The sequence below is a fragment of the Trachymyrmex cornetzi genome, unplaced genomic scaffold (assembly GCF_001594075.2).
Source record: "Trachymyrmex cornetzi isolate Tcor2-1 unplaced genomic scaffold, Tcor1.1 scaffold5, whole genome shotgun sequence".
Lineage (NCBI taxonomy): Eukaryota > Metazoa > Arthropoda > Insecta > Hymenoptera > Formicidae > Trachymyrmex > Trachymyrmex cornetzi.
Genome location: NW_017299806.1, coordinates 87,836 through 100,703, shown reverse-complemented (window position 1 = coordinate 100,703; position 12,868 = coordinate 87,836). Strand labels below are relative to the sequence as shown.

General features: G+C 38.0%; 1 protein-coding gene across 1 annotated transcript in view; it reads right to left on the bottom strand.

Annotated features, from left to right (window-relative positions):
• The window catches only part of LOC108765594 (uncharacterized), a 38,156-nt gene extending 27,857 nt beyond the window's left edge, over positions 1-10,299 (bottom strand). Inside the window, exon 1 of the mRNA XM_018514385.1 lies at positions 9,394-10,299. Coding sequence (XP_018369887.1) covers positions 9,394-9,499 — 106 coding nt within the window. The 5' untranslated portion in view covers positions 9,500-10,299. The remainder of the gene's footprint in view (positions 1-9,393) is intronic.
• Between the last annotated feature and the right edge of the window lie 2,569 nt (positions 10,300-12,868).

Genomic DNA, 12,868 nt, shown 5'->3' with positions numbered 1-12,868 from the left:
TCTCTCGTTCCCGCGTATGTTTGTCACTGTCGCTCGATCGAGTAGAATGAAAGAGCACGAGTCGTTCCTGTATCTGACACACAGGGGCAGGGGGAGGACCATTTCCTGTCCGACACGGACATTATTCTCGTCAGCTGTTCGAGACGGAGACAGAAGGATTATTTTGACCCTTCTCTCGAGCGTCATTCGCACCAATGAGTTCGGATGCACGCTGTTAAATGGAGCTTGATCTGTTTTATCCCCTTTATCATCTCTAGTCATTATCGAACCAAAGCTCCGATACGTCGCGTCGCACGTTATACATAGATCGACGTACAATATTATACACGATGTTAAAGTCTAGAGCACTTAACGTCCACAATTCCTAAAATTGAATAATGTGAAGGGATTTGAACGATACTTTGTTGTTTCAAGTTTGGTTTCTCTCGCTACTTCGTTGAAGCGATTTTTCGACGCTGTTGATGACATGACGCTCTCTTCTATGGTTCTTTTCATGATGCGACACAGCCGAGGGCATCTAATTACACCCACTTGAGAGACCAGCATTCTCCTCGTCAAGCAGCGCTAATTAATTTGTGTGCGAGAAACCGACGACGAGACACGTGCGTCCAGAAAAAGTGTCATGGTGTCGCAGAGATGCTTGTCGTCCAAGAAAGATCGTCAAGATGACGATTGAAAACTGCGAATCGTAGATTATTTTACTAGTAAATCGTTCAAGTCATAAATCAACTAACTGCTATCGTCAATACGAAAGTACAGTAGAGAGAGATAAATGACGTATAAAAGATCAAAATCGATACAAAATGTGAGAAAATACACGATAGCAGATCCTGAATCAGGCGGGTACAGAGACTCTGTAAAAACATTTTCACAACCGCTTTTCCCCAGCAGGACTGGTTGCGCGAATCGGGGAAGCAGAACCCGGTTCGAGGCGATGCGGTGATCATAGAAATCCAGCTTGAAATGCGATTTCGCTGTAACGTCCGAAGTCGAGGACGATGTAGAAAAGAGATTTGCAATAGTCAGAATGACCATGATTCATTCGATACGACGATATTAATTAACTGATAATGTTTGTTGGCTATCTACGTTGATATCTCAGAGATTAACTGAAGGAATCTAAGTGATACGCAAGATATTTTTTAATTTTATGTAAAAAGCGTAAAACTACTATTTTTGTATATATATATTGAAAGAATTAAAGATTGTTGAAAAGTATCTAAAGATTTAGCTACATACAAATCTGAAAATAATTTTGTTGGACTATCAAAATTATTATGTAGGACGCTCAACTATAATGAGCAATTCTGCAAAAGGTTCTTGACATTCCAGCAATTAACTTGAAAGTCCTACATATAATTATTTTGAAGACTCGAATATTATGGACTTGACAAAATTACTTTATCTTGACAATTTCAATTATTTTAAATGACTGGTATACTAATGAATAGAAAATTTAATCTAAACTCGATTTTCACATTAACAATGAACACTGAAGAGGATCGAAATTGAAATTGAAATTATGATTTTGTGTGTATTTAAACTTTTATTTAATTATTGCAACAAATACACACAATAATTTTCATACCGTTAACTGTGTTGATAGGCTTTCTTTTTACTTTTTACTTCATAATTATCTTAATAATCTAACATCTAATCAAGCTAAATTTTTATGTAATTTAGCGAAACCGTTCTTTTCATGTATACATATATATATATACTATAATTACCATGAATAACGCTCGACGACGATTGGAACTCCATAACGAACGTCGTGTAACTCCGGATGTGTTATCGCCCGCAGGCATGATAAGGAGTAAGGCAATGCAACGAGATACCGGGCGCATATACGCATCGCTCGAGCGCACACACAACGCCAGAGAACGTTTATGGAGCCGATACTTACCACACGTTGATCTTGAGGAGCGGTATCACTCTCGAAAGAAAATACAGCGTCGTCTAGCGAGCAAACTTGATTTTTCACATCTAATCGCGATTTATAGCTGTAGCTCGTAAATGGCACGAGGCGGTTACCGCGGATGCCGAATACACACGTAGAGGACGAAGAGAGCGAACATTTAGTGAAAGGCAACGCGCGTCTTTCGTGGCCGAGATTCGAGTCTCGATCGACGATCGAGAGCCTAAGTTTAAGTCACGAACCCCCGGGTTGTCGCGTCTCCTTATTCGTTTTCGATTCGTCCAAGCGGAACACCCGGTATACGCGCGCGATTATTCGCGATTTATTATTCGCGCTCGTGCGAGGAGCCGGAGAGGAGCCGTTTGTAATTTGTTTAGACTCGTGACGCAGGGCTCTGTCTCTCTTACTCCTTCCTTCTTCCGATCTGTCGAGCACGTCGACAGAAATGATCCTCTTTCGCCTCCCTTAGCTCAATTGAGCCTTTTTAACCGCAAGGTCCGCGTCTACGCATCATGACGCGCAAGCTCAATTTCGTTCTCTGAATAGCGATACTTAGGGGATTACTTCGTGAAACGTGTAATGCCAGCCAGGGATTTCTCAGGAGGATTCTCAAGTATCAAAAGGATTCCTAGAGAATCGCAGAAACTCGAATACGGATGGGGTCCGACTTTATCTACATGTGTATATCTTAATCCCCGGTCGCGGCGAGTTCCTCGTGAATGGCACTTGTGGACCGTGCTTAATTCGGCACTGTGACCCTAATTTAAGTCGTCCGGACTCCGAAGAGAGAAAAAGAAAGAGAAAGAAGGATGCTCGTCGCGCAATAAAAAAAAAATAAAAAAAAAAAAGAAAGAACGAGCCGGAGCGCGCGAATCAAACGTTATATACGGATTCGTTTCTCTCGCGAATATCTTCGAAACCGCCGAATTGAAAACGATGAATCGTACACCAATGGTGAAGAAAGGCCACCATGTAACACCTTGAAATCCAGTTTCCCGCTGCCACACGCTGAAGAACGAGAAATGTGAAACTCGCGTCGCCGTTCAGGTCGACAGCGGTGCGAGCATCTTGTGGATTTTTTTAAAAGATCCCATTGGCTATTTACATGCAATGCCCCTTCGTGGTTACAAAGAGCTCCTTTATGTCTCTTCGAGACTCGACTCTTATTTCGCGAAAATTGTGAACCGAGGAGGAGAAAGGGGAACGAAGAAAGGGCGCGAGCGAAAGAGAGTTTTTCTCTCTGTTCTCTCTCTCTCTCTCTCTCTCTCTCTCTCTCTCTCTCTCTCTCTCTCTCTCGGGAAATATTTTCCAGTCACGACAATTATCAAAATGATTTCAACTGAGACTAATTAAAGCTTACATAACGTTTTGCAAACGCACAAATACGATATTTCTCGTGCCACTTCGTGCTGGGTGATAATTAACGAGCGAGCGGTTGCGGTCGAAATTATAATATAAAGCCGCTATCGAGCAGGTATGCCGTATAACGATATGGTGCCGTTTCGCAATGACGGGATTGGCGTGTGCCCATGTCGTAATCGTTTGTCGAATGTGCAATGAAATGGAAAATCCGGTAAATTTAATTCTCATTAGAAGAGAAAGGGTTGTTCTCTTGTCGAGCGATAGCTGCAGCTATCGCGGGGAGGAAAACTGAAGGTAGGTATAAAGATTGACGGTCGTGAAAACCAGTACGAAAATATCGCAGCGATACGTCCGCCCGCTTTCTTTTTACTGTTTCTTGACCCGCCATAAATTTACCGCCAGGAATTTAGGTATCTCGTATCGTATTAAACAAAATCTATCCTGTCGCGTAATTACGTCTCCTATCAACACGATAGAAAAAGGCGGCTTTGTTTATTTTTATGAAACGCTTGTCGGTTGATTGAAATACGACGTTTATCTTAGATGGATCGCGTGATTGGATAATCTTATCACAACTTACGCACTCGTATACTCGACGTATAAAGTTCGATAAATATTCAACCTTGGATGTGAGAAGTGTGTTGAACAATGAACTATTTCTATGGAACTTTCGCATGAAACGTCATCGTCATTTTCGATACTGTTCATCTAGATACAGTCATCGTCTAAATTATATCACGTTTGCAATCAGGATTATTTGACGAATAATATCGTATAATTACAGCTCGTGCTATTATTTTTAATTTGCTGAGATTAACGTACAGGGGAACAACCTTCGGTTAGCAGCAATTGGCAATAAAAACTGTGAACAGGAAATATACTACTTTTTTTTTTAATGGAAGGTTGATCTATTATTTGTCTTTATTACAGATTTTATCCTTATTGGAAAAAAGTCATGCATGCTTGAATACAGTAATAACTCATATATAGTGTTATACTATTCTTCTAGCAAAACATCTTCACGGAAAAAATGATTTTGTTGAAATATCTAAAAATTTAGGTGGCAACAGGTGTGAAAATAATTTTATTGGATAATATATATCATTAAAATTTAAAATAGTTATATAGAAAACTGAAGCAGGATGAGCAATGCTACAAAAACTTTTGACATTCTATAACAAACAGAGCATCTATTATAATTATTTTGATAATCCAATAAAATTTTTAGATCTGTTCCTATCTAAATTATTAAATACTTCAATAAAACTGTAAAGATAATTTTAATTGCTTAAAAAATATTGGAGAAAGGAACCTTTTTCTCCCTTTGGTTTTTAAAAAACTACAAATAATTCTATATTTAAATCACACAATTGCATTGTCAGGAAAGATGTTAAAGTTTTGGAAAACAGGTAATTTTGAAATACAGTGAGAAGTAAGTTTTTTCTTCTAATCAATATCATTTACAATGGATGATTATATTATATTACAGCCTCGTGCATAAATTAACAATTTTACGTTAAAGCAATTACTGTTTCAATGAAAACATAGCTGCGCTGTGTTGTTGTTTTTTTATAAAATGCTGATGTTTACATATTTTAACGACCACTGTAGATAACATTATCTCCTCACATATACGCTATTTAATATAAACGTCATCAGTCACCGTTTGTAAGCCTCATGTTTCACGCTTGTTTGTTAATAAATTTTGAGATTATTCGAAATTTATTAACATTTTAATTACTTTTATTGTATTCTTACAATATCGTCTCGCTAAGTAGTTTATTTTATGACATGTTTGTGATTTATAAGTGTTAAATTATGACTAATTAATTGATTTATAAAAGAGAGATTTTTTTTAACATGGACAAGGACAAAGATATCTCTCCAAGGAAACTTTCCGAAATAAAAATGCTAATAATGAATACTGGGCATTATCATGTGTACTGACCTTCATATGCTAATTTTATCTCTACTCAAACTTAAAAAGTACATTTTTCGAACTGTAGCTTTAATAATTTAATTATCTACCGTACTTAAACAATTATAAGCTGTTTTACTTAAAAGATTAATTACTCAACATCCAATTAATAATTATTCACAAGCATTGCGTGACTTTATTTCAACAAGGACAGAATGTATAAGCAAATGATGGACCAACCTTTTATCAATAATAAAATAAATAAATAATTTTCCAAGGTTCATATTAATTTGTCTATCCGTTGTATATATATTGTAGGATATTACATGTATCCAGAAATAAGTACGTTTTTCGTCTGCTAGAGAGTCTGTTTTCACGTTCTCCGCGTAGAGGATGGATGGCCACGTAAAAGTATCCCGTTACCACGGTAGCCCAGATACCGGATTACGGAGCACGAATTGTCAATCGCGTGCGAACGAGACGGGCTTCTTAAAAGGCCTTTCAAAGTGTTGTGGCAACGCGTCTAGACGAACTTCACCGTCAGATATTCATCCGAAACAATAGAAATTTGCACGCGAGTCGGGTTTCCCTGAAAATTCTGAAATACCATTGATATTATTTCAGAATTCTAGGGAAATGAACATATATAAGATCAAGTTATTTAAAGAATTCTGTTCTCCGAGAATTATACGTCGCTTTATAAAAATTTCAGATAAATGATTCGTGATTGATTGGAACTGACTGACGATGCATTTAACAGAAACGATGCCAGGACATATTTATATTCGTTTTTCATCAAGTTGCTCATCTGTTCGTATCAAATTAACGCACCGTTATCGTAATACGTCGTTGTCCCATTAACATAATTGTTAACAGAGCCATAAAGGCGTCGGCTGATCGGTATAATAGAGTAAACAAGCTGGCGCTACACAGCCACTTAATTTTCAATTGTGCTACGTTTGTGGGTTACATTAGGAGAATTTTCACGTGATGCGATTCGACTAGCGTCTAGCCGAGCACTTTTAAGTCGAGCGCTTCTCACTCGGTGTGAATCAATTTCGAGTTAATCGAACCGCGAGCCGTCGATAGAACATTATTCAACGAAAGAGCGGCGAGCGCATTCCTGTAGTAAGTAAGGGAGATATCGACAAGATCGATAGTAGAGTCGAACTGGAGAGCGAGAACCTCAGCCCGGATTTCAGGGAACGCTTTCAGGCTGAACGCTGTTACGAGCCGAAGCGTCGCAATACGAGATAAATGGTTCGACAACTGTCTCTTGATCAGACTTTATTTAACGATAATACAAACTTACAGACTAGCGAGCAAAAGACGGCGTTGTAAGTATGGCTTATGAACTTAGACTAACTGATCGGAGCTAGAAGGATCTTTACTTTGATTAAAGAGGTGGAGCTCTCTATCAATTCTAACCAATGACGTAAGATTTTCGAATACCAAAAGTATACGTGAAAGGGGTAAAGGAAAGGGCTAAGGAATGTGTCGGTGACTCAGGAATCCGTTCAGACATGAGTTATAAAATACTTGTAGACTAAATTTCAAAAGAGCAATTAAGGAAGACATAAAAAAGGGTCAGAGGAAAAAAAACGATAGGTGAAGCAAATAAGATGAACAGCCGGAAATAAGGTAGTCAGGAATATTTAGGAAAATATATGTAGAAAACTTTATGTTAAAAACGTGGCTCGACAATAGTTACGTGGCACGTAACAACGTTCGTTAGAGGTTTGATACCCAGCCAGCACATAATATTCTTGCACTGCTCTATAAATCTTCCTCTACGCGAATGATTTTAAATAAATATTCTAATATTATTATAAGAATATGAATCTTCTCTGTAATTCAACTTTGAATATTCTTAATTGGATAATATCGTATACATTTTATGAAATATTTACCGAATGTGACTTTTCGAATATTCGAAAGTCTTGTATACTGAAAAAAATATTCGAAAAATAATGATTACCACTGAATGACATGATATCCGAGACACGAACAAGCGCGAATGGCAAACGAGCACTGGATGGGTATGCACGGATCACGAGAGATTCAGATTGCTTAATTAAATAACAAAAGGTATTACAAATTTGATATAATTGTTAAAGTAATAATAATAAAGAAGCAATATATATAATTTGTGTATAAGTATGTTTATAAGTAAATAAAATGATGAAGAATATATATTACACATATATAGGTTATGTTGCATAATTTGTTTACAAGTATTTTTTTCGATAACAATGTCAAAGGTAAAACGCTAGATGAACAGTTATTTCTATCGAACTGTAAGAAAGGAAGTAAATTCTGTATTACAACGTTTAAATGATGATAATACTGATGCTTCTGGTTCAGCTTCAAACAATGTTGAATGTGTCGAACATATTAATATTGATAATGCACATGCATCTAATTAATACTCCTTATAATATTCAAAATATGGATCGAATATTCTATATGTGCTATGAGAATAATCTTGAGGAATGTTATTAGAATATTTAGGATAGTGTACTTTTGAAAACATAAGAATATTCTTAGAGAGAGTATCTATCTTCTTAAAAGAAGCTTCTACGAATATTCAAATCTTCCTAGTGGAGAATCGGAAAATATTCCACAAACAAATATGTGCTGGCTGGGTAAGGTTTCCCGTTTGTTATTTCAACAACACGTTCCACTGAATCATAATATCGATAATAGCGTAATGCCGGAGACCCGCAAGCTGAATAGCGCGAGTTTATGTCTTTCGACCGCCTATTTACAGAATGTAACCCGCGAGTTACAATGAAAATGACTTCTTCTTTCAATCTGGTATTCTCCTGCTAGTTTTGCGAGGGGAATCCCTAAAGGGATCTTAATCGTTTGCTTGCGTTCTCGTACGAAACGGTAAACTGTATTGCTTCATTTTGAACGAAGAAGAATTTTATTAAATAATATAAATATATATTATTTAATAAAAATATCTTCATGTGTGCGTTAAAAATTAATTATCTTTACATGAAAACAACGATTTTGCTGAAATATTTAAAAAAGCAGGATCTGAAAAGAATTTTATTGAATTATCAAAATATAATGTGGGACACTCAAACTGATTACTAGAATGCTAAAATTTTTTACAGTATTGCTGATTGTATTTGAGTTTCTTACACAATTATTTTGATGATTCAATAATTGTTTTCAAATCTGTATATACGAGTATGTACTAAATTTTTAGATAATTCAGCAAAATTTTTCCGTGTATTATTTGGAAATTAGTTGATAGAAGAAGGAATTTTATAGTGTTGATTAAATGGACTATGCGTGCCTGTTTGTCGTAATCACTAAATGAGATGTCCCAAATTAATGGGAAATTTGTGATTACCGGATGCCCATGGAGAGCTCTATTTTTTCACTCAATTATTACAGTAATTAACCTATTTGATACGCTATCGGCGTCGTATAATAGTTCCCGGGTGTTGGGAGTGATGGTAGTTCTTTTTAATTTAACGCTCAATATGTGTCTGAAACTTTCCTTTCTTAATATATATTATTTAAACGTTATTCTAAAGAATTTGCGTGTTTGTTATTGAAGCTTTTAGTTCTCTACTTTATTACTATTATTTTGCTCGTACGTTTCAAAGATGTTTATATTTTTATGTGTAATGTATATCTAATATGTATATTTGTAGATAAAAGACAAGTTTAAGAAAAATAAATTTAAACCTTTAATTTTGTTGTATACAGTATCTAGCGATAAAAGGTTTAAAGAACATTTCGAAAATAACAAATTTATATCTTTTTAATTTGGTTGCGGTATTTGAAGAGAGATAAAAGATACAGGTTTAAAAATAAGTTTTTAGAATAATAAATTTACCTTTTATGTTGGTTGTAGTATTTTGAGGTAAAAGATGGTTTAAAAAATTTTAAAAATATATTCTAAGAATAACAAATTTTAAGAATAACAAATTTATCCAGGCAGCAAGCTGACATTATTTTGACATGAATAAATGACATCGAAATGACGACAAATGTCAGATTGCTACCTGGATTTATTTTTAATTTTAATTGTATGCAGTATTTAGCAATAAGTTTAAAAAAAGACTTCAAGAATAATACATTTATTTGTAATTTTGGTTGTATGCACAGACAAAAGATTTTTGGAGACAAAAGATACATGATTAAAGAAAGATTTCTGGAATAATAAACTCACCTTTAATTTTAGTCTCCTGTGGATCCAGAGGAGGCAATCGTGGATGAGTCTGCTGCCCCGGTTTCTTCAGCAGGACACCCACGACTTGCGGCGGCGGCATCATCATTTCCGGCTACTCTTCCGAACGCCTCCTCTCACTTTCGAAGCGTCAATTCGCGTCGCTGGTCATATCGATATCGCACTCGCACATATCCCGATCGATGAAAAATTAATCTCTCCTCGATCCTACGTTTTCTTCTTTCGACTTCGCAAGCAGCAGTTTGCTAACGTCGGACCTCGTTTCTAGTCCAGTCTAGCTTTTTTGGCCCGAGAAAACGAAAATTGAAATTCTCTCTCTTACAACGGAATCCCGAATTGAAGAAGCAGCTGCCAATCGTCGCTAATTGCTTTGTTGGCCGACAAGCTCGCCGCAGGGAAAGAGAGAGAGGGAGAGAGAGAAGAAAGACGACGAAGGCGCCGGCCGGGACCTCCTTTCCCCTGGCGATGCTTCTGCGTGCCGCACTGCCGCCTCGTTATCGTCCGCTCCGCTACGCCACTCGGCCGTCCTCCTTGTCGATTGCCGTCGCCCGCTATTTTTTTTTTAATTCGATCGGCGCGCGAGCGTGACCCCGCGCGTTCTCGGCGCGCCAAGAAGGACGCGAGCTCCGATTCGCGAGCTATTATCGCCGAGAGCAACACTCGTCGTGCAATGTTTGCGAGCCATTCGTTGACGAGTTCGCCAACGAGTTCATCAACGATCTTGGCAACTCGCGTGCCAATCGAATCCTCATTCGAAGGTCTCAACCTCGTCGACAATCGGCGATTATTTCCGAGCGCTCGACGGGACCAACGATTCGGCTGCTCCGATCTGCCATCGTTCCGCGAGAATTCGTCCCGTGATTCTCTTCGCTTTCGTGCGTAACGAGGAAGAAGTAAAGGAATGAAGAAAAGAAAAAATAGAAATGCGTCAACCAATCGCGACTCGATTAATTGGAGAATTAACTGTGTTGGTTGTTACGGCTTTCGAGATCCGTTGAGAGTCTATTAGTCTTTATCTCGTGCGAGCTTCTGCTTAATTTTGAAGACGCGACGACTTCAATTGAACGCAAAGACGTAATCTGCGTATAAACGCTCTTATCACCACGTGTTGATAAGTCGAATAGAAGGCGACATCAGGTCGTGAGAGTTTCTCGATCACGACTTTCGAGTCGAAAGGCCGACACTCGTTGCACTCTTCGTCTCGTTTTTCCCGCATACACGATGATTTTCGGCCAGAATACAATACCGAACGTATCGATCGTGGCCGCATTCCGAGATTACAGAACGCGAATGTTAATGCAATCACAATACAAATTGTAGAACGAGAACGTTAATTTATCACTATCGGATTGCTTTTATAATCGACAATTGTAAGAATCACTATTTGCAGTCACATGAAATTTAATCTGCCTTCATAATATTAGTGTGTACACATCGCGTTACAGACGTTATCATTCTTGTAATACGAATTTCTGGCGCCAATTAAACTGACTGCTCCGACGACGAGAAAATTAAAGTCGACGATCAATTCGTTCTCTCGATGAACGTCACTTCCATCTTGTCGACTGATTGTGATTTCTCTATTAGAAATTAAATCTCTCTCGCAATCGTTACAGCGGTAAAGTAAACTTTTGCGAGGCACACTTCTGGCACTTCCGGTACTCGATGGAAATAACCACCAACCCCTTGAACGCGGAGCGTTATCAGCGTTATCACTGTACCTCGTGCTTCCAAGGGGTGTGATCGATCCCTCACCAATTACTCCGGCGGCTTCGCACGCGCGTCAACACGAAGTAGAGAAACGAACGACGAAGCGCCAACGTTACGACAGCTTGGCGCGCGCGCGGCGAACAACTGATCGCAGAACGAATACGGCCAACGAGAGAACGCATCGTATACCCTACTCGCTTGCCCGGTCCCCACTACCCGCCATCTGCGTCGGTTATCTCTTTCTTTTCCCGAACACGAGAAAAGGAGGGAGAGAAAGAGAGAAGCACGCAGAGAAAGAGAAACCCTTGTAAACCTTTTAATCGTGTTTACAAGTACAACCTTTAGGGCGACGTTAATATTTATATATTTTTTTCCCGTCGTCTCGCAATGATGAATGGTGTGGAAATGGTTTCTTGGAAATTGATTCCATCAATTTTCTGAATTAAAATCGTGAATACATAAAATCACGTCTTGGAGAAGTTTGGAATTAGATTTCATTGAACAATAAAAGATTAACCATCTAGGGACGAGTGTTGCATATATTTGTAATTAATATTCACTTTAAAATTAAATTCGGGATAAATTTGGAGTAAATTCCAAATCAGATATGTAAAATCGCGTTTTGTGGTACTTATTACAAATTTGATGTAAAAGTATTGTGAATTAAATCAAATTTTTTATATATTAGGTGTACAACTTTGCTTCCGCCGTTTTTTTTTCCGAAAATCGAGGCTTTCCTTGCTTCTGAATCATTCCCATGGCTTTGAGGCGTTTTGAAATGGCTTGTTGAGTCACTCCCAATGATCGTGCCAATTCTTCTTGATTTTGACACGAGTCTTGATCAAGTAATGCCTCCAATTCTGCATCTTCGAAAACCTTCTCTCTTCCACCTCTATACCGATCTTCGACGTCAAAATCACCGTTCTTGAAGCGTTGAAACCACTCACGACACGTTCTTTCACTAATAGCGGCCTCACCATAAGTATTTGAGAGCATTCGATGAGCCTTAGCCGCAGATTTCTTCATATTGAAGCAGAAAATTGAAACCTCCCGCAAATGACTGGAATTTGGCTCGTAAACTGACATTTTCAATCGAGAATAACTTTATGATGCAGACACAAATCGACTAATTTCTATGGGGTTATGTTGACAGATGCCCAAGTTTATTGTATGACGTCTATGATCTATTTATTTCGACCAAAGCCATAGAGAATGGACTGTACTATCCGTATCTAAGTAATATATCAAATGTGGTCGATAATAAGAGAGAGAGGGACCGTGGGAGACGGCCAATCTCCCTCTCATTCTCTCTCTCATTACACCATTGAATGGAAAGAGATAGAAATGGCCGTCTGCCACGGTCCCTCTCTCTCATCCCTATCGACCATTTTGACACACGGATCGCACAGTCCATTCTCTATGTCTTTGATTTCGACCACCACGCTAAAGCCATCTATAGGAAAACGGCGAAAGCAAAGTTGTACACCTAATATAACAAATTGATAAAATTTTAATAAATTCGTGCAAAAGTTTATTTAGATCCACTTAAAAAGATGTTCTTAATGTGTTAAACTTCAAAAATATATTTGACGGGAAAAGATTCTTCTTCTTCTTCTAGTATTTAAGTGGCCCGGGTTCTGGCGATAATAGAAACCGGATAAACGTGGCCAGACGGGAAAAGATTGAAAGTCTAGAAGAAAAGTATTTTCATCGAATGGAAAATACGTACGGATGCTTTGTGAAGACT